At 45.4% G+C, this 23,303-nt stretch overlaps 1 protein-coding gene across 7 annotated transcripts in view; it reads right to left on the minus strand.

The window, feature by feature from the left end:
• CDK18 (cyclin dependent kinase 18) overlaps positions 1–23,303 on the minus strand; it is a 1,155,230-nt gene that overhangs the window by 754,013 nt on the left and 377,914 nt on the right. For all 7 annotated transcript variants that reach the window (XM_085624142.1, XM_085624143.1, XM_085624144.1 and 4 more), the window contains 3 exons: positions 15,815–15,938; positions 15,604–15,724; positions 14,273–14,370 (listed from right to left, as the gene is read on the minus strand). In XM_085624142.1, coding sequence (XP_085480268.1) covers positions 14,273–14,370; positions 15,604–15,724; positions 15,815–15,938 — 343 coding nt within the window. The remainder of the gene's footprint in view (positions 1–14,272; positions 14,371–15,603; positions 15,725–15,814; positions 15,939–23,303) is intronic.

Consider the following 23,303-nt stretch of genomic DNA (forward strand, 5'->3'; position numbering starts at 1 on the left):
GGTCATGTGTATATAAGTCCCTGTAAATACTGCCTGGTGCCAGTTGGTACAGTGTATATTGTGTGATTACTATACTAATGTGTTTATGATAATACAAAGGCTATGTTTATATATAGCCTTGAGTGAAGTTCCTGTGGTTCCTGTGGTGTGCCTAGTACGTTGCTGCTGTGTGTGTGGTGGTTTCTGCCTGGCTTTTGCGCAAGCCTTAGCCAACCAGAAATCCCATTTCTAACAAGGTGGGTCTGTAACACGTCAGAAGAGTTTTGGGGAGAGGTCCTATAGGTTCTGCGGGAGGTCACACGTGTGCCTGTGGAAGCCTCTGTTGGCCACTGCCTACTTGAGGTACTTCAAACACCTAAGCATGAGGCTAAGATGAACCATTGGTTAGCTCTCCTGGGACTGGTGCTTTCTAAGCGATGGGTGGCCATCTGGGTTTGGATGCAACCCACTGCATTGACAGTTAGGACATGGATGGGGGATATGCATGAATGAGGCATGTCAAAAGAGGCGGCTGCGAGCAGTACATGCTGACGATCATGCTGAATGAGATTTGTAACACTGGGAGGGCATGTTGGACAGTTTGGCAGAGGTAGATCTCCCAGCGGATGGTTCTCCCACTGCCTCCCAGAATCCAGAGCCAGAGGCATCCCCTGTGGGGGGTCTGGGCACCCATGGCAGGATTGGGAGCGGGGCCAGACACAGGCCAAGCCCTGCACCTGACCTTGCTGCATGTGACCAAAAGCCCTGCGTAGTATGGGTTGCCCTCCTGCGGCAGTGGCCAGGCCCTGCACCCAACCCCCACTATGCAAAGCCAATATGTAATATTAGCTTTATAAAGCACCGAAACAACCCCCTAGTGCGAAGACTTGCCCAAGAAATAAAAGCAGCAGTTGTCAAGCAGATTAAGTTAGAGGGCAAAGAGGTAGGTTTAAAGTCTCTTGCAAAAAAAACAAAAGCTTACTGATGACACTGAGGTGAAAGGATGAGTATTCCAAAGTTTGGCTGCGCACAAGGAGAAAAGGGGGGCCACCACACTGAGAACACAATATTTGGGGGCAGATTTACAAGCCCCTTGCATGACTTTTGTGCTGCTGTTGCGTCACTTTTGTGATGCTACTTCAGCGTAAATGTTGCGGCCATTTACAACATGACACATCTAGGGAGATGCGACACGTTGTAAAGCCCTGCGTCACATTATACCTGTGTCAGGTATAATGTATGCAGGGTGGGTGTTCCGACGCAAGACAGCCTCGTAAAAGTGACGCAGTGAAATCTACTAGATTTCACTGCAACTCTACACCTTCACTGCATCAAAATCCCTACGCCTGCTCAGACCAGGGGTAAGGAATGACGCAGGGCCTTTTGAATGGGACTCACCCATCTATTGTAACGCATTGCTGGAGTTGCGTCACTTTCATGATCAACTCCAGCAATGAGTCACAGAATTTGACACATCTGTTAATCCTTGCGCCATGGAGCACAGTATTGTAAATAAAACGCATCCATAGTGGCGCAGATGCGTCAGTGCATTGTAGATCTGTCCCTAGGAATGTAGAAGAGCTTGAGATGATGGGTGAGAAAAGCGAGAGGGATGGTAGCGAGTGATCTTTTTCTGCAGATATGCAAGACCTCCGTTAGTAAAGCACCATGTACTATACACAGAACCCTACTGGAGATTTGGAAGCAGGGAGCCAGGTGTGAGGCCAAATGGTTTGAGATGGACTCAGTCTTCTTAGCTTAGCAGCTGCATTTAAAAAAACTATCAGTCGATGTAATAGGTAGTTAGATAAGACAAGATAAAGACTGTTTCCATATTCAAGACATGAAGAAATGTCAGCCTGGTAGACCATGCCACAGCCTTCATGTTGTAAATATAGGTACAGAAGGATTTTCGTAAGTGCATGCAGAAAGCATAAAGAAACAAGTTCTGCTGAGGTAAAAAAGGAAAATAGTGGTGTCAAATCAATCGATCAGGGAATTGTAAGCGCGCTACTCACCCGTGAGGGTCTCAAGGCGCTGGTGGGGTGGTGGAAGTTGATTCGGTCGTTAAGGTTTTTGGGTTTGTTGTTGTGTAGGCATTTGTAGGCGTGAGTGAGGATTTTGAAAGTGACTCTTTTCTCCAGGGGGACCCAGTGGAGACTTCGTAGGTGTTGACTGATGTGTTCGTGTCGGGGGATGCCGAGGATGAGTCTGGCAGCGGTGTTCTGTATTGCCTGGAGTTTGCGGAGTAGGGACTTGCTGATGCCGGCGTAGAGTGCGTTTCCATAGTCCAGTCTGCTGGTGAGGAGTGCGTGGGCGACTGTCTTCCTTGAATCAGGGGGATCCACCTGAAGGTCTTGGAGGGTGTTGAAGCAGCTGGAGGCGACACGTTGACCTGTCGGTTCATGGTGAGTTATGAGTCGAGTACGATGCTGAGGTTCTTGGTGTGGTCTGAGGGGGTAGGTGGGCTTCCGAGGGCAGTCGGCCACCAGGTGCTGTCCCATGCACAAGGGGTGGTACCGAGGATGAGGACTTCTGTCTTCTCGGCATTGAACTTCAGGCAGCTGTTGGTCATCCAGACTGCGACGTCTTGCATTCCTTTCTGGAAGTTGAGTTTGGCAGTGGTGGGGTCTTGAGTGAGAGGATGAGCTGGGTGTCGGCGTAGGATACGATGTTGAGGCCGTGTTGTCGGACGATGGCTGCGAGGGGGGCCATGTAGATGTTAAAGAGGGTGGGGCTCAGGGATGAACCCTGTGGGACTCCACAGGTGATTTTCGGGGGGGGGGGGGGGGGTCGGAGAGGAAGGGTGGGAGTCAGATCCTTTGGCTTCTTCCGATAAGGGATGATCGGATCCAATCCAGGGTTGTTCCTTGTATGCCTGCGTCGTGTAGTCTGGCGACTAGTGTGCGGTGGGAGACGGTGTCGAAGGCCGCTGATAGGTCGAGTAAAATGAGGGCTGCGGAGTGGCCTTGGTCCAGGAGGGTGTGGATGTCATCTGTGGCGGCGAGTAGGGCGGTCTCCGTGCTGTGGTTGCTTCGGAATCCGGATTGGGACGGGTAGAGGACGGCGTTCTCTTCAATGATTCGTGTCAGTTTCCTGTTGACTTGTCTCTGCAACTTTGGCTGAGAAGGGGATGAGCGAGATGGGCCGATAGTTCTTGAGGTCAGTGGGGAGCTGTGGGCTTCTTGAGCAGAGGTCTGACTTATGCTCGCTTCCAGTCATCTGGGAAGGTGCCTGTTTTGAAGGTGGTGTTGATGGTGCATTGTAGTTCAGGTGCGAAGGCAGCTGCGGCTCTGTGGTAGATGTGAGGGTGGCAGGGGTCGGTGGGCCCCCCCCCCCCCCCCCGAGTGGATGCTTTTCATGGTCGAGGCGGTGTCTTCGGCCGTGATAGGTGTCCAGTTGGAGATGGTGGCTGGCTGGTGTTTCTGGGGGGCGGGCATCTGTGGCACCTGGTGGTTGGTCGATGAAGTTGTCGTAGAGGTTTTTGATCTTGAGGTGAAAATAGGTTCCAAGCTTGTCACACAGGTCTTGGGATAGGGTGTGGTCTGTGGTTTCGCTGTGTGGGTTGGTGAATTCTTGAATGACACTGAAATGTTCCTTGGAGTTGCCGAGGATTTTGTTGTGGAATAAGGTTCTCTGTGTGGCTCTGATCTGGTTGTGGTAGTCCGTCATGGTGTCCTTGTAGGTGGTGTGGTTTTCGGTTGTCTTGGTGTTTTTCCAGTTCTTCTCCAGGTGTCTGCAAGTGCGTCTGGCTTCTTGGAGAGCAGTGGTGAACCAGGCGGCATTCCTGGGGTGTTGTCTGTCGGGGTTGCGTGGCGGGGCGAGCTCATCTGCGCAGTGGGAGATCCAGGTGTGGAGTTCTGGCTGAGTAGTTTGCTTCGGGTGCCCAGGTGTGGTTGTCTAGGGTGAGGGTGCAGTTAACTTGCTAGTCGGTAACCTTGCTCCAGTTCCTGCGTGAGGCTGGTTTGGGTGCCTGGGGTTTGTTGATGGCAAAGTGTACGCAGTGGTGGTCGGTCCATAGCGACTGCGTTGTGTGGCTGAATTGAATGCTTTTTCCTGCCGCGAAGATGGGGTCAAGGGTGTGTCCTGCTCTGTGGGTCAGTGTGTTGACAAGTTGTTTAAGTCCGATGCCGGCGAGGTTGACACGAAGGATAGTGTAGTTGGGGTCGCTGGGGTTGTCGAGGAGGAAGTTCAGGTCTCCAATGAGTATGTAGTTTGTTGAGGCGATGGCGTGGGGTGCGATGAAGTTGGTGATGGTGGTGGCGAAGGGTGTTCGGGGGCTGTAGACGAGGGTTCCTTGGAGTGTGGCTTTAGGGGTGGTCTGGAAGTGCAGGTGTTCGGCGGAGGGTAAGGTTTTGCTGCAGGTGGAGGGTGCTCTTCCAGGCAAGAGTGCAAGGAGGGTGGTGGTGTCGTAGCGATGGGTAGTGGGAGGTTCAGGGTTCTTGGCGCTGGCCGCGCTCGGGTCACTGATGGGTGCAGACTGGCTGCGCTCATCTGCTGCGGCTGCAATTAAGATGGGGAGGTGGGAGGGAAGAGAGGCTGGGAGGCGGGAGCGGGGGAATTCCAGGGGGGGGGCCCCGCAGGAGTAGCAGCGGCGAAAGGAATAGGCAAGCACGAGAAATTAAAACAGTGGTGGAATTAGAGCAAGACACAGATGGGCACAATAACAGTGGCACAACAGGGAAAATTAAGGAAAAAACGGCTGAGAAAGGTTACGGTGGTTGCAGGCAGCAGGAGCAGACAGCAGCCTCGAACCTCCCTAGGAGGAGGTCGGGGTCTGGAGGCAAGAGACGGCACAGCAGAGCTGCGGGGAGAGAGTGGACCTAGACCGAGGGTCGGCGGTCTTACTCAAACTAACAAAGAATGGAAACTGAGGGGGTTATTTAGAGTTTGTCAAATATGGTACTCCGCCATAACCGTGGCAGTGTGCAGTGTCTCCAACACTGGTCCCAGTCCCTCTGTATTTAGACTTGGGCAAACAATCACATTTCTGCCAGCGAAAATCCTACCTAGAAGGCCCCTCAGCCATCGGTGTAAGGTCCTCAGAATGCTTGCCCTACTTAGGGCAGACGTTCTGACGCACTTTTTACTGTTCGGACTGCAAGCAAACACCTGACAGTACTCAACAGAAAATAAATTAGCCCCACACATTGGAGAAAGCGCCCAGAACGTCAGGGCCTTGCGAATTGGTCTTACAAAAAACAAACTCACTTTGGGAGTTTAAAAAAAAAAAAAAAAGGAAAGTTTGCTCAGCAGCCGCTATCTAACATAAAGTGCCTAGAAAGGACTTCTGTGGCTCTCTTATCTGAAGGCATAGAGATCTCCGCCAGTATAGCGGAATCCCTACTGCCTACCAAGCTCAAAGTAAACCCAAGGGTTGACTAGAGCTGAAGTGTTGATCAGAACCATCTACAGAACCTTTCTTACAATTAGGTTTAAGAGGATTCGTAGCCATCCAAAGACAGACAGCAGTTTTACAGGATTGGAAATTACAAGGCGGAAAAGCCCCAAACCTTCCCACTTGATTAAGTATATATGTACAAATGCATTATGTCCCAGGTCCCTCGGTCACAGCACAGGGATTCATTGTTTACGTGTAGTAAATATATTACTCCAAAAGTCCTCCCCAAAATATCACAGTTTCATACAAGTCATTAAAGCATAAATTCTGCTTTCTGGGAAGCATCAATTCTTGTGCGCACGGGCTGCGCTGCTGCGAAGTGTAGTGTATACGATCACGCCCTGAAGGCACACGGAGACAAGTACAAGGAGGCCAGTGCCAGCAGCCGGATCTGTGCCCGGACACAGAGCAGCTGGCGCATGCTGTCATTACCTTTAGTGAGAATGATGGAAATGGTACCCATTGCCAGCATTGCAGCAGTGCCATCTAGTGGGCAAAGGAGGTCACAGTGGTGGTCAGTGATGTGCCGCCTTCTAAGAAAGGCTCATTTCACTCACCAGTCCCGACCTACCGTTTGAGGCTATTATCTTTGGCCCCTACGTCACGGCTGTGACCACTTTCATTATACTCGCGGGGACGGTGGGGTGAAACACCCCTCATAGTTTCCGCACCGTGTGGTGGTCCACATTTCAAACATAACATTCCTCCTTTACCCAGACAAACAAGAATACCAAACACAAAACATTGCAAGAATACTAGGACGGTGCACAGTGAGAATGGCACATGGCATGTCATCATCAAACAACTTGGAGAGATGAGGGAACAACGAAAGAGGGGGAGAGAGAAAGATTGTGAAACTACACAACGTTTGCTGGAACAGAGTGTCTGCACATTAAAATCAGTTACCCACAAAGTCTTTCAGACAGGCAGGCTTCCCTGGACATGGCCGATGGTGGGATCACTCAGCCCCGTGTTGCCTGGGAGTTTCAACTCCGCTTCCAGGCCTATCTTGTGGCTTACAGGCCTCTGGATCAAAGTGCATACTTGAGCTGTTCTTCCTCACCCTCTCACAGGTTCCGAACGGGGTCATCAGCACTGGTGCTCATTATTCTCTTGAAAGGAAGTCCGAATGGGAGATTCAGCCACAGAGTAATCCTCTCCAGGTTCTAACACACCCCGTTTGATGGTGGGCAATTGATCAGGCAAAACTGCAGCTGGTTGACGGTAAAGCTTGAAAAAGGACACATTTCTTGTGGCAGTCTCATTTTGCCTCTGGGCAGGTATCATGGTTCCCTTTACTGCGGCTACGCTGCAGGATTCGACCTCAAAAGGCAGTAAGAATTTGCTCCCGGGATGTCGATTCTTGACTAGCACCATATCGCCAAAGCAATTGGCCTGCCTCGTGGCAGTGAAGAGAGGGACTAGTGGCTTAGACCGAATGAGCTGTGAATGGTTAGCCATACAAATAAATATAAAAATGCTAGCAGCCTCAATACACCGCAATTACCTTCTTTTCAATATGGGAATAGCGCTGCTCAGTTTGTCAGGGCATGACTGGCGTACACCAAGATGGCCCTTCACCATCGGACTGTCTGACAATATGGCCCCCAAACCAATAGGGCTGGCACCCACAGACAGTTCTGATTTCCGGCTGTGGTCAAAATAAACTAAAGTAGTGTCTGCAGAGAGCTCGTTTGGTGGCCCTGAGCCTCTTCTTGGGAAGGATCCATTCCACAGAGTATTGGTTTTGGATAGTTCTCGAAATGGGACAATGAGGGCAGTCAGGTTCTGGATGAACTGCCCACAGTATGTAACCATACTTAAAAACAATGCACTCCGGTTACAGTGGTGGGCGCTGGTTCGCATTGGATGTTGAATTTTGCTGGATCTGGCACGACCCCTGCCTCTGAGAAAAGGCATCTGAAGAAGGCTATCTCCTTTTGAAGAAATACACACTTCTCTTGGCGGGGCGTAAAACCATTGTCCTTTTGGGCAGGTGCATAGACAAATTCTGACTTCCTCCGGCTGTTTGGGCTTAAGTGCCACCACGATTGGGGACACCCAGGGCATCGGGCCAGCAACATTCTCAATGATGTCTGCTTGTTCCAACTTCAGCAGCTCAGCTTCGACTTTGGGGCATACGTGGAATGTCACCCGCTGATGTTTTAGTGCAACAGGTTGGATGGATTCATCGATATGTAGATGGATCAGATGGTCCTTGAGTAATCCTATGCCGTTGAAAAGAGATGCAAATTCAGCCACCAGGTCATCCATGCTTCCTAAGTGGATCCTGAAGGCAAAAGTAACAAGTTAAAGACACTCTGCCGTTAGGCAGCTCAACAGCATTCCTGAGCCCCCTTTTGTTACGTACACCTTGGCATGAATCGAGTGAGACTGGTGTGTGATTTCAGCAGTGAAAACGCCAGCCAGTGGAAGTGTCATGGACAATCCATATGTGAATACTTGGGTGGAGGTGGGTCTTAAAACCGGTTGTAAAGAGAGCGTCTTCAAGACATCATGCACCAGAATATTAATCAAAGCTTGTGTGTCAATTAAAGCAGGTAACTGATTGCCTAGCAGTTGAATGTTGCACTTAGGAATGCGCCTCCATGGGTATCCACTAGGTTGAAGTGCATGGATGACATGCACAGCTCCTTCTCGGTCATCATAGTCATCCATGTCCTTTTCGTCCTTGAGCATAGTAGTGGACTGCAAGTCATGGATTGCATTGGGCTTTGGCCCCTTCTTTGACATGGATGAACAGCATACCTTGGCAAAATGGTTAGGTTTATTACACACCGAACACCGTTTTCTGTGGGCTGGGCAGGGTCCCTGGTTTGTATATGACCCTCCACATCCGTAACATCTTAGGAGTCAAGTTGGACCTGGGCCAGGACTTCTCCTCTAACCACATTAACCGGTTCCGTCCTCAACTGACATTGCCGGGCTGCTTCCATGCGTTCACCGCACACATTGGACAGTTCTTTGGATTGACCCATTGTCAGCAATGGCATCCCTGGAAGCAGGAGGATATTATCTCAGCTTAATGGAGGAGTAACCCTGGATGAATTGGGCACACATATCATAAGCATCAGGCAAGGTGCAGGTGCTGGGCAAGTCTTTTAGGCGAGCATAGAAAGTGTGCACAGATTACTCAGGTAGCTAATGTGCCTGGCACAACAGGAATATCTCATTAGCAAGGGGCTCAAAGGGAGCAGTCAAAGCTTGTTTTAGCATGGAGTAGGTGAATGGAGGGGCAGCCTCAACAACAGACTTGCCCAGTTTGCGGATGGCTGCCCCTCCTAAATGTAGGAGTTTAGGATGTCGTCAGTCATTTTCCAGGCCTACAGCCACAAAATAGGCCTCTAGTCTCTTGACCCAGTCTTTCTATCTCACCGCCTGGGCGGATGGTGGCTCATCCACCACAAATGGTTCCAAGGCAGGTACCGAGGACATTATGATGGCAACAAGAGGTTGGCGTAGTCAGTGCCGGGGACAAACAACTGATCTTTGGTGGAGACCGCCATCGATATCAGATGGAGCAGTGAGGAGAGATCAGTTATGGGACAACAGGAGCTGGTGCCAGGCACCCTGTAGTACGGTTCTGTAGCACGATGCACATATTCCAGGATGGCTGGAACTTAGACAAGCACTGACCTGCATAAAGAGGTGGGGGGCCCTGTATCACATGTGCTTGGCGGGCTTGCCCGAGGGGTGAGCATAAGAAGGGTGCTACAGGAGCAGGTAGGCATTACTCACCAGCCAGCTAGATTGCATGCAGAGGGGCTGGTCCAGAAATATGTCTCACATGGAGGATGGCCCCAAAGCATAGATGAACCCAGGAAGTGGCGAACGTGCTTCACCAGGAACAGCAAGAGTAAGACACCAGCAGGGGCAGGGGACCTTTGCCTGGCCCTTGGTGCATGTAATAAGTTGGTGAGGGGCACACCCTCCCATATGCTTCAGCTGATAGGAAACCAGGGGAGCAGAACTGAGGGACACAGCTCCACCCAGCATGTCGACAGAGGTGCGCGTGTGCACACCGTGGTGCAACTTGCGGTGAGAACTATCAGGCAAGCACTTGGCAGGACACGCGCCGCAGGCCCGGCCTCAGCACAGGCAGTGGAGCAGCTGGGGCGTAACAGCGTCGGAGCAGCAGGAAAAGAGCTCAGCAGCCGGAATGGGCCGTATCAACGCTGTCGCAGCAGCAGTAAAAATACTCCACTGGCCATTAGTGGGTGCGTAGCATGCAAGGCACGGAAAAGCAAGATAACGAAACATGGGTAGGCAAGCACCCACTTGTTGCCAGTTTTGTTGTGTGTACGGGCTCGTGTAAATGAATGACGTGTACTCCGGATAGTTATGCACTGGCCGGCCGAAGATCACGAAGTCCCGCCCTGACCCCGTTAATTATCTTTGGCCGCTACGTCACGGCTGTGGCCACTTTCATTATATTCACAGGGTTCTTGAAGTGAAACACCCCTCAGTTTCCTCACTGTGTGGTGGTCCACACTTCAAGCAGAACATAGGGCAATCCTATTGTATCACCTAATGGCAAGGAAGAGTAGTGACACTCGTGGTTAGCAGGTCTGCCAGGGAAGACTAGCACATGAACGAGAATGGGATCCGCAGCCTCTAGTCCCCTTCCATTAATACGCAGATGACACCAACCTGCCTCACCCAGAAACTCTCCCTCTCCATAGGATCTCACTCGCCCAAGCTGCAGAGACAGAAGATCACTCCATTCCTCATTTCAGGAAACTACGCATTTCTTTTTTTTTTTTTTTGTTTGTTTTTTTTTTTTGTTTCTGGTATATGTTTGAGAAGTACATGTCAGTTTATAAACAATACATAAAAAAGGGAGTATAAACAAATCAAATTATGGCCACACAATAAATTACTATGAAATGTTACCTTCTCAGATTTTTAAATATAAAAAGGATAATACAGATATCAAAAGATACAATAGTTGAGGTACTCATAAAACCTGGAAAGGAAGAAATAGGAAAGGTGGACTAGGGAGAAGATGATAAAGATAGTATACAGTATGTAGTAAACCATGTATTATAGATAGTTGGAAGATAGTAGCGATAAGATCATAAATATATTATTTCAAGTCAAGATATTCCCACTAACTCAACAATTTCAAATAGGTGAACAGTAAGTCCTAATTCAAATAAGTGTTCGTGGCTACAGCATCAACAGGCCTAATGATAACATCAACAGCATGAATATAAATAATGATGGTAATGAATTAATAAGGAAATGAAAACAGAAGTAATTCACTTGAAACTCACATTTCAAAGATCTTTCTTCAGCATGCAGAGCCACTGGAATTATGTGGCAAGGGAGAAGGTAAATTATAAGACCTAATACGGCACACTTTGTTTTACAGTATTACTTCATTTTGTCGTTTTTGCACATGGTAATATGGCCTGGGCACAAATGCCACCTCATTAGTATCAGTTTAACAGCCAAGTACAGAAATAGGCAACGGAATGAGGACCAGTTAATTTGCTAAGGCCTTTCAAAGCACTCAAACATGTCCACGTTTTTAATAACAATTAACAGATGGTGGATTATGTGGCAAATGCAGCAAATCCATTACTATGCTAAAAACACCGCAGTTGCACAATCGCATTATTCCAGTGGCCCTGCCCACATTCAGCTGATTGCACTATTCTGGCATTCTACAAGCCACACTTTAACTCCCCCTCATACTGTGCTAATTGCCTACAACTTAACATACAATACGGAGCCCTCTGTTTGTTTCTCACCAACTTCTCCTTTGTTTCTGCTATCACTATCTGTGTATTTATGCTGGATGGTGCCAAACGTTTCTGTTTGTTCACAACCATCATTCCCACTGCACACTTAGATCTCGTGCATTATCCATATACTATATATTCCATGCTTAATATTTCTCTGTAATCGCCTGGCAAATGTTTCTATTACAAACAATCTATTTTACTATGAAGGTCAGTCAACGCTTGCTTGACCTTGCCAGGCATTCTCATACATCAGCTCTGGAAAGCACTCTCAACCCAATTGGGTGGAGTATGCCTACATTAGACAGCCATAACTAAACAAGCATTGGTAATGAATCTTTCGTCTACGTGTAAAACGTATGTTAAATAGGTGCATTGGTGTCATTACCATGCATGATTACGAAAGTGCAGTAAACATGAAAGGGCTCAAATAAAAAGTGAAAAGCTATGTGTATAGCTTGGCATGAAAAAGCCAAGTGGTTGACAGCAAGGTCAGATGAATATTGTTCATCTCTCAAAGTTAAGGAGTCCCAAGTCAATTCAGGTACACCACCTCCAGCTTGATCTGTGCAGTCTACCCGTTTGATCTTAATTTAGAAAATATTCAGAGCGAGGTATGAGACATGGTTCTGTTAAAATTAACATTAAGATGGTATTGTTCAAATATCTCAGGCTAATGGCCAATCACAGAGCGTACATGACATAGCATTGCGTAGACTCTTCACATGCCCTGCATGTTACAAATATTGACTTTATGATTCATATTCACTTCATGATTCAGTTGCGATTTAACAAGCCTTCTTTAACTTGTATTTCAGGAGTAGGAGCGTCTGGTGTTAGTATCCGGTCAGTATAAAATAATACATCTTCAGCTGGATATGTGAGCGCTGTCTTATCTAGGCAATGATGAGCTGGATCAAATAAGGAACTTTGGGCACCATAACTGTTTGCCGGACATGTAAGAACTCCTGCTGTACACATCCATGCTGCTAGTGCGTTAAAATAGGCAGGTCAACAGAGGAGGAAATTGTGTCAAGATCGCCAAAGAGTAGCACCATAGAAGGAGAAGCAAGATGTCGGCAATAGAATCAGACAATCCTTGAAGCAAGGCCTCCAAAGAGTAAAATGCATTTTTTAAGTAATGGGAGTTCACAGAGAATTAGGCCACAAAAAAAGACACAGAATTGATGACATAACATATCCCTGGAGCGATGACGAAGCTTACTTTTATGCGGACGGGCGTGCTTTTCATCACTGGTGTCACAAGCAGAAATAAAAAATTAACTTGGTGGCTTTGCAGAGGGCGATGCTCAGGGCTAAAAGTGAGGCTTGGACAATGCTTTCCAAGCCTCATGTAATAATAAACCATGCAGAGCCTTGAAGGTAGCTGACATACTGGGATGGAAACGGACACTAAGAGCCTGATTACCAGTTTGGCGTTGTGTGAGCGGGATCACCCGCCGCTGCATCATCAAACCTGTGTGTGCACCGCCCGCCATATTATGATGTTTTTAGTCGCTGGCGGGCAGTTTTGACATTCCCACGGTGGTGCCTATGAGTCACCACAATGGGAATGTCAATGACAGTACCTGCAGTTCATGCCGTGAAGGTACTGGGGTGCATGTGCCCCCCCTTCATGCACCCCATGGCCCTGAGGCACAAGGGGGCCCTGTAAAGCCGCGGCGGAGTGGACCCTTGTAATATGCTTGTCAGAACTGTGGCAGTCCCGCCAAGCATATTGCGCTCAAGACCGCACACCGCCGCCAGGGATTTCTGAATCCTGGTGGTTGCAGTAGTGCAATGGTGGTCCAACTGTTTTAGTTGTAATAAGGTGGTTTGATGACCGCCTCCACTGGGCCCCCGCAAGTCTGACAGACGTGAACCACCAGAGTCGTCGTCAGGCCCTAAAAGCTTACTGTCTGTGTCATGGTTTCATTTCAAATCGATGAATGGACATGAGTGCAGGATGTGTATCAGCCTGTGCATGGCACGTTACTCCATGTTCGAATATCAGTGCTCCTGGTTTGCCTCTCCAGACGTTGGACAAAAAAAAACAGCCAATAAGCACACTTGAAATGCGTGCAGGTATAGGGAGAATGATTATGGAGAGAAGCACAGTGCGAGCGCTGTGCAAGCAAAATATTAATTTAAAAAAGTGTCCCAAAAGTGGATGGAATCAGTGCTTCGGCGACAGGAAACTGATAAGAGATGCACACAAGGAACAAGCATTGGTAAATGCACGAAACAGCATGCTACAGCCAATATAAATGGAGGAAAAGTAAGTGGCAAGCACAGGAAATAATGAGAAGCAAGGAAAGAAAGGGGCCGGGTTATGAGCCTCTTCTAAGATATATTTAATACAATAGGCAAAACCTAAAATTAAAGATTTACACAACACCTGGTGGACAGAGGAACTAACTAATTTGAGATCTGCATTAGGGCTTCAGTTTATGATATTTATGTTTTTTACATTTCCATCTCATATTTTTGCTAATTTTATCTATATTTATTCATATTTACTCTATGCTTAGTGTAAAACATGAAGCTGCAATTGGTATATTTCCACTTTTATTTAACCAACACATGTTAACTCTTGTTTGAATGTCTAGAAAGTTTTAACCATTTACAGTCCAATACATTAATGTAAAATCATTTGCATTGTACAGCAGCTTAAACAGCTGCACTCCTGTTATTTAAGCTCCATAAGGATTTTGTTTTCTTGTGTTAACTCTGTTACATGTCAACACACGACTATTGACCTAGCATGCATGATTGACAGTGGTGAGAATGGTGCTGAAGAAAACCTATTTTATATATTATTCCATATTTAAAAATAAATAGACAGGAAAATAGATGTTTTTCTGTCTGTATCTTTCTGTGAAAATCAGTAAAAATTAAAAAAAATTACAAGTCAGCATTATCACAGGACATTCTGCTGGAAAAGGCTTAAGAGGACATTCTGGAATCAAGATTCACCACGTGCTGGAGTGGAGAGGTATTCATCATATGTGGTCACGGAGGTGCTCTTCAGATTTTAGTCAGCAGTCATGCAACACAATGTGGACTGAGTGAATCCAGTGAGCAATCCTGAAGCTTCAGCACTTGGGCAGAGAAAGGCACTCACCTAGAAGTCTGAAGATGATGTGAAGCTCTTCCTTCACAGTGGAGCCTGGAAACATGGGTCTGCCGGTAGTCATTTCATACAGGATGCAGCCGACCCCCCTACAGTGAGAGGCAGCCAATGTTAGGGAACTGCCACGACTTTTTGCAGTGTCACAATCATGTGTCAACCCTTCACCCCCCCGTCTCCCAGAATCCAATGGCCATGCCCTTCTGTTCTCCATTGGTTCACCACCTGCACAGCTCGAGCTCTGTCAGGGGGGACTGCCACCATTTAATATGTTGCTGCCTCATAACTGGTTCCTGGACCATTGTGCACCTCAGATCTGCACCCAGGGATCGAACACCCTCAACCGTAACCATGTATTACTTTTACAACTCACCGTTGTGTTCCCCTTAACTCAACTCCAAACATCTTCAGCACTATCAAACATTTAACTCGGAGCTCTGTGCCTCATGTCTTTTCCCTTCACAGTTCTGTCTCCTTCCTCCCTTTGCACCTCAGAGCTTTGACATTGTTACCCATGTCTACTTCAAAGCCCTGCTACCAATTCCCTCTCTGAACACAGATCTGCAAACCTCAACTCCCTGAACTCCGATATCTGCCTCCTTCATCCCTTTGCAACCCAGCACTTTGCTATTGTGCTCTCTGCAATCAAGGCCTGAGCTCTGACCTCTTCACTCCTCTGTAGCCGAGAGCTCAGCCCTCTGTACGAGAGCACCAAGTAACATTTTCTGTACCCTGGAACATTATGCCTTCAAAGTTTGCACTGCAGAGCTTTCGCAGTTTCACCCCCTGCACCTTTCACCTCTTCAAGTGAAGGTGAAAGGTACCATCTCAAGGCTTTGCATTACATCTCTGAACCTCAGGACTCTTACACCTTTGTTCTTGAACCTAAATATCTGCCACCTGTGTACCCCAGATCACTGTCCCCTCCCCCCAAATAAGATATTACCTCAATACCAGTCACGGCTCCTCGAGGGAGTGCTGCAGGGCAGTGGGGTGGGGCGGGGGGGAGGTGCAGGGTGGAGGGTAGTAAACTCCGGCTTACGGCCGAACGGAGTTAAGTACATAAATAAATAAAACAAATTACATTGTGCGGCTGCAACGCCAAATGGCAATGCAGCGCGCGCAATGTCATTTGTTTTATTTATAAACTTAACTCCGTTCGGCCATAAGCCGGAGTTTACTACCCCCCACCCTGACCCCGCCCCACAGCACTCCCTCAAGGAGCCGCGACTGCTTCATACTCCTCAGCCAAGAACTCTGCATCCCCTTCCTTTACATCAATGGTCCTAAGAAAATAGAAAGTATATTCTTCCTTTCAGACTCACCACATATCGATCTGTGTGGAATACTCAGTGGAGCCAAGTAGGACATCCGGAGGTCGATACCAGAGTGTCACCACCTCATTGGAGTAGGTTTTTGTAGGCACAGACTTGGCACGAGCTAAACCTAGAGAGAAAAGTAGAATGAAGTATTTTAACCACATGGCACTATGGGATGGTTATCCAGAAGGGAGTGTCTGCTATGGCGTAAACTCACCAAAGTCTGCTAGCTTCAGCTCTCCCTTCTCATTGATGAGTAGATTCTGTGGTTTGAGGTCACGGTGGAGGATCTTCTGCCGATGGCAGTACGCAAGGCCGCGCAGAAGCTGGAACATAAAGATCTAGACCACAGGAGAAGATGAAACAAGTTCTAGACTTGAATCACAAAAGGAATGTGGCATTGATGCCAAGCATCCTGCCCTTCTGCAGTCATACCAGATACCCAAGTAGCCAAACATTTAATCGCAGCACTGCATGCTATTTTCTTAGCCAATTGCCCTGAGAACCATTTTTAGCCCGCCTTGCTAAAACACCAAGAAATCCCATTCACCTTTACCCATCTGATTTTGTCAGCTGCAGTTTACTGCTCTTCATTACTCATGAATAGTAACACTATAAGGAAAGTCTCCCGCACACATGCATTTCAGAATATTGCTGACAAAAGTATCGTCTCACATAAATATTATGTCTACAAATATTGTTTGAAAACATTGTCCCTTTGGGGTCGTTTTTTAGGTCTCGCTGAGTCAGCACGCATGTGTTGCTCGGAGAGACTTTAGTAGCTGACTTTTCAAAGTGCTGCTGGTTGGCGACAAGCTTGCGTTCACGAGAGCATGCACGCGCAAACCGCCAGCCTTCAGCAGCACTTTGAAAACTCACCTTCTAAAGTCTCTCCGAGCAGAGCATGCGTGCTGACTCAGCGAGACCTAAAAATGCACAATACGCCGGCGATGCTTCCGTAAAGCAGCTCGCCTCCGCCGGGTCTTCGGGGACGCAGCTTCCCAGCAAGTAATAAAAGCGGCTTGTCCAGGCAATTGCTCGGAATTGGCATCCGGCGCGTGGGTCGACATGTTGAAGATTTCTCCTCTCTGAATCCTGCACCGTTCGGCACAGCGGAGGGATTTCAAGGCATTAGGTGACTTTTCCCAACCTAGACCTCAGATTTCAAGCCACAGCTGAGTGTCTGATCTCCCATTAGCACTACAGGAATGACTTGCAATTATGTTTCTAGGAACCAGAAATATCTTCAAAACAAATTACAGTGGATGCTAAACTCACTGCTAGAGGCTACTTCTATACATGGACCCCCTGAGACTATATAACCCCAGCCATAGTAACCGTACATTGGTTCCTCATGTCGGCCTGGATAACGTTCAAAGGGCCTAAAACATTGAGCACTGTGAGGAAAAGGATCAACATTTCACAACACAATTTAGATTTTTCACAGCCTGCTGGGCAGAAAATCTGGATTTTATTAAGGACACGGAGGCTAAGATTATGCAAATCTCCTTTATTGCGCAGCTCACAGCAGCAACAATGAAGAGATCTAGAACTTCAAAACATTCCAACAGGATATATAGTCCATGATAGATAGGTTGTAATTGTTTTATATATATAAACATATTTGTATAGGTTTTCTATATGTAAAAAAGAGGAAAAAAAAAAAAAAAAAAAAGAATCAACTGAATGAACTGACATGCTCTAAATAAATGAAATGACATGTTCTTAATACACTGTTGTCTGTGGGGTCTATATTATTACATGGACATATTGCCTAATTCTTAAATAAATAGGTGTAGGAAGTTTTGGTTGTAATTTATAGGTTTTCTCCCTGTACCTTCCTCACATATGTGAAACAGTCAGGGTCCCTCTATCGTTGTTTATTGAATTTCCCAGCACTTTGCTGTGAGGGTTTTGTTTTTGTCTTGTTTGTTGGCTGAAGTTGTATCTTTCTAATCTTTACTGTTTGTGTTTTCTATTTATAGTGGGTTTGAGCATTATTCCCTGGAACCGGCTGGTTCATATTTTGCCTTTTATAAAAAAAAATTTTTTCCAATCTGTGTCACTTATCTAGACTGTAGAATTGATTCTACTCCTTCCATCCTTCAGTGGTATCTATACATATTACCCCTGTTTAGCTTAATTCTCTGGACAGCCAAATATTCGTTCTATTTTGATATGGATAAGATCAAAACATTTGGGTTTTCAGATGAGGACTTCTCAAAATTACTTGGTGGCAGCTCTAATATGGATAAACAACTTCCTATTGGCAGGAATTCCAATGATGACTGGTTTAAATTACTCAATCTCAAAAAGAAAACCAGAAGAACAGAATCCCATGCGGAATTCATGTTAGAATATCTAAGAGCAGGGGTCATACCTAATGGTCTCAGAGTCAGGAACATACCGGGGCTTTTCGTCGAGGTGAGGAAATTTCTTGAGAAATGGTCCCTTATAGCTAACAGATGTTCCAGAGATCTGATGATACTCATCATTGAGACAGCCAGAGAGGTAGTTGAAGAACTACTTAAAGAGATTGCAGAAATGGAAGAGAAACTCAAAAAAAACAACCCAATAGAAGAGGCTAAAAAGAAACTAGAAGAAGTGAATGGGGAGATGAGTTCGTTCTGTGAATATCTAATAAAGAAAAAAACTGAAAAACTTAAAAAAGACATTAGATATTTTAGCGAAGAGAGAGTGTACCCTTATTTAGCTGCCAGTTACTATACTAATGAATATAATCAATCCTATCAAAATGATCGGCAATACTGGTCAAAGAAAAAAGTTATCACCTTTTCTGACACCTCCGGTTCAGACACTGAGAGCGGGTCCAATCCCTCGGGTAGTTATGGACAAAGGAGAACTAATTATCAAGGTCCTAGAAGGAATGCCTATTTTTTAGGCAACCGTCGTGGCCAAATGCGAGCACGATATCGAAACCCAGAGAGGGAGACATATCAGCAAGCAGAGAACTCCCCACAATTCCTAGAGACTCGGAGAAACCAATACTGGAGAGAATAGCTATCATGTCTGATCTGAATACTATTTCTGAGACATCGCTAAGTAAAACCCTTGACTCTATTCCCTCCACCTCTAAGGAAAATTTAACAAAGGAAGTAGAGGTATACAAAGACAAAGCCTCCAAAGATAACCTAACCATTCCTGTGTTTAATCTCTCCAAAACACCTTTGGACACGTCTGCCCTCAAACTACTTTCCCGAGGACTCACGTTTGTTCCTACCACCTATCTCGACCGGTTCAAACTGATGACCGACATCCAGTCTTTCTTTCGTAAGATCCGCTTGAAGAGATTTTTTGAGGATAAACCACCACCCATTAATGACAACAACACAGGATTACGACCGAGATCTATCTTTACTCCTACACTTGAACAAGTAGGTGCTGAGGTAGATATTTTTGAAAAAGTAGTGAGCACTAAAGTTCAAAAACTCCTCACTTTTGTGCCTAAATCACAGTACAACCTTGACTACCTTGAATATCAAGCCCTCAAAAAACTGGCTAATAATGATGAAGTGACCATCAAGCCTGCTGATAAGGGGGGAGGAATTGTGGTGCTTGATAGCTCCACATACAAACAACAAATCTCGGCTATGCTCAATATTCCTGAGCATTATACCAAATCTAGATCTTACCCAGAACAAAGAATCAAGGCAGAAATCCTGGACATTACCCAAAGAGCGCTTGACAGAGGTGTTATTTGTGTACAAGAATTTGACTACTTAAATGTAGAATTCCATCGAATACCCATTCTTTATGGAGTCCCAAAAATACACAAGAATCCTCTACTTCCTCCATTTAGACCCATAGTATCCACTATTGGATCCTTAACCGAGCCTTTATCTAAATACATAGATATTTTCCTCCATCCCTTAGTATCTAACCTTCAAGGATATATTAAGGATACAGGACATCTTATAAGGGAAATTGAAGGCACTGGGTTTAACAGTCATACGGATTTCCTTGTTTCTATGGACATTGAAGCCCTATACACCAACATCCCGCAAATAGGAGCTTTAGAAGCAGTCAAACATACACTGCATAATAATAATAGCCCAGGAGATCGGTTATTTTTACTGGAATGTCTGGCAGTGGTCCTAAAGGAAAACTATTTTGAATTTGATGGGGTGATTTTTAAACAAATACAAGGAGTAAGCATGGGTGCTTCTTGTGCACCGAATGTGGCCAACATCTATATGGGAGATTTTGAAACCAAATTTGTATTTAATGAGATAGCCCCCTTCAGTGAAAACATTTTAAAATGGCATCGATTTATAGATGACATTTTCTTTATCTGGAGAGGCCCGGAAAAGCAGCTAGAGGAATTCATTCTATGGATAAACCTCTGCGATATACATCTCAAATTTAGCCCCAACATCAGCAAGTCCAAAATTGAGTTTTTGGACATTTGGATACAGATTGTAGATGAGAAAATTGAGGTTAGTCTTTACACGAAGCCTACAGCCAAGAATACACTTCTTCAATACTCCAGTTACCATCCTCGTAGTCAAAAAGACAACATTCCCTTCAGCCAATTCCTACGGTTACGCAGGAACTGTACTTCGATACAGAACTACGACCTTCACGCTGAAGAACTTAAACAAAAATTCGCCAGTAGGGGCTATCCTTTCAAACTGATTAAAGAGGCCTACAAAAGAGCAAAGTACTACGATAGAACAACACTGTTGCAGAATAAAGCAACTAAAACCGAGGACAAATTGGTGTGTGTTACCACTCATTCTAATATAGATCATAAGATCAGACAAATTATCAACAGTGAGTGGCACATCCTTAACTCTGATCATGGCAGAAGAAACCTCCCAAAACCCATCTTTGCGTTCAGACGCAATAAGAATCTGAGAAACTCGCTAGTCAAATCTAAATTACCTGTCACTAGGCCTTTTCTTCAGAAATCCATTACTGGTACCAAACCCATCAATGGTAACCATAAATGTGGTGGTTGCCATGCTTGCCAATTTGCCATCATAACAAGTGAACTGATGTGGCAGAAACGGAAATTTTCTTTGCAAGGTATGACTAATTGTCGCACTAGAAATGTGATCTATCTCATCCTTTGTCCGTGTGACAAAGGTTATGTTGGAGAAACCAGCAGAGAATTTCGCGTTCGGTTTAGCGAACATAAATCATCCATTGCAAACAAGCGTCCCGGGGCTCCGCTGGTATCACATTGGATTGAAAAACAACATTCTGTCTCTGATCTACGTTGGTTAATTCTGGAACAGGTGCAACCACCTGACAATGGTAACATTGATGCATTTAGACAAAAAAGAGAAGTTTTTTGGATGTATGTCCTCCAGACATATGATAAAGGCCTGAATGAACACCTCCCCTGGGAGAACGCTATCATCTAAGTCTTCCTAGTCAATCTTACTAGTATTAGGTACCTTTTGGCCTTGTAGACTATCATCGAGATATAGTCCTCTGTCTTTCTTGTTAAAACATTCTTTGGGAAGAAACCTAAATGTTTTCATGCCCCCTATAGATATATAGATTACCTGTGTACCTTAGTGTCAACAGTCTGCTACTCAGCTACTAAAAGGTCTGAGTACCTACATCCTCTGCACATATAGTTTCCCTTTGAATCTGATGCTATATGCCATGCATATTGTTTATATAGCTTTACTAAATTTTACTCTAATCCTAATGTTTACACGATATATTCCTTTACATTCCAGCACAAACCATTGAGGAAACTATTGTCACCTCAAGAGCTGGACTTGCGTAGTTAGAAAATCGTTGTCCTTTTACGATTTCCGTTATCCCCCTACAAACAGACAGATTCTAGCTGTCCTCTTTCTATGCCTACCACCTCCAGGCATAACTTCCCGGATCTCCCATATAAGGAAGACGCTACACGCATTTGCATGCATCGCTGACAGCGGGAGGATACGAACCACGGAAGTCTTGTCTTAGAAATCGCCTGGTAAGGAAATGCATCTGTCCTTGTGTATTGTCATCCGTAATCAGGCACCAGCGATCTCATATGCCTAAATATGACGGGCTACCCTCTATTTTTCTCTTCTGGTTATAGATACTATGAGGCACCCGATTTAAACTCAAGTGAATATATCTCCACTTAGAAGCTTTTAAAACTTTCCCAGATCGCCCATACAAGGAAGACGCTGCACGCAATTGCGTGCATCGCCGACAGCGGGAGGATACGAACTACGGAAGCTCTGTTGTTAGAAAGCGCTTGGTAAGGAGATGCACCCATCTTTGTGTATTGTCGTCCGTAATCAGGCACTAGCGACCTCATTTGCCTAAATATGACGGGCTACCCTCTATTTTCCTCTTTTGGGTATAGATACCACGAGGCTCCTGATCTAAGCACAAGTGAATATATCTCCACTTAGAAGCTTTTAAACTCACTGAATATACGGCTAGAAGGGCTGTTAAGAGTAAGTCAGCTCTACAATATTAGTCTATTCCTCGATTAAATTACTGTTAGCAGCAGTATAATTTGGTCTTGGGGTTTTTTTCTCCTAGGCACCCTTATTAGCCGTACACTGGGTCGGCACACTAAATTCATTCAAACGGGTCCGAGGTCTTCCACACTAGACTCATCGCTCGTATATCTCAAAAAGACTTGGCTCAGACATCGGAACTACCTTTCCGACGTATGTTTCTTTCGGTAAGTGTTGTGGTTGAATGATACACAACAGCGCTCTATTTTGTTCAAGTTACTACACTGTGATAATATACGCAATTTCTATGCCTCCAGTTATTCTTTAATTTGACAAACTCCTGAGAGCAATAGCACATCTACCTTTAGGCCATAATTATGCAATTTGCACGAGTTCTCTAAAAACTGCAGGACCTTAGTTCCTATGAAAGTACAAATATATACAACTGAAGATATATCCTGTCTCTTTACCATTCTTATCTTTGTCATTCCAGTGAATTATAAATAAGTTTCACTCCTCTTGAAGTCAACTCTATATCGAAGGCTGTTGATAAAAATGCTGGTTCCTAGTATGTATTTATTTGTAGTATTCTTCACTATTCAGGTGATGGGAATCTAGAACTTTTCTCTTTCCAACTTCTATCGAATCACACTTATTTTTCGGTTTTTCAACTTCACGTTCTGGTGACTGCGGACCTTTTGGGTGTCACTTTTCTATTTTTTGTTCCCAACTTCAGCCACTATTTAATTAAATTAGACTTTAATATACTTGGATTATGCTCATTGTGGTTTTTTGTGCCCACAGTACCAACAGTTGTCAATACTTGACATATACGCAAAGCGCCCCCACCTCATGATGTCGGATAAGAAATGATGTTTGGCATATGTTGTTACTAAAAAGACCTATCGAACACGCCCTGAAGAAGGAGCCTATACTGGATATATAGGATCTCCGAAACGCGCGTTGGCGCTGGTCTTATGTTATTACCATTGTCTTATTGTTATGTATATTGTGTTTTTTTCATTTTTTTGTTTATTGTGAATGTACAGTCAAATGTGCCATATTGGCAGTGTATTCAACATCAATATGGTGTGGGTTTTTTTAGATAGGTTGTAATTGTTTTATATATATAAACATATTTGTATAGGTTTTCTATATGTAAAAAAAGAGGAAAAAAAAAAAAAAAAGAATCAACTGAATGAACTGACATGCTCTAAATAAATGAAATGACATGTTCTTAATACACTGTTGTCTGTGGGGTCT

Source organism: Triturus cristatus, chromosome 1_1 (genome assembly GCF_964204655.1).
Source record: "Triturus cristatus chromosome 1_1, aTriCri1.1, whole genome shotgun sequence".
Classification (NCBI taxonomy): domain Eukaryota; kingdom Metazoa; phylum Chordata; class Amphibia; order Caudata; family Salamandridae; genus Triturus; species Triturus cristatus.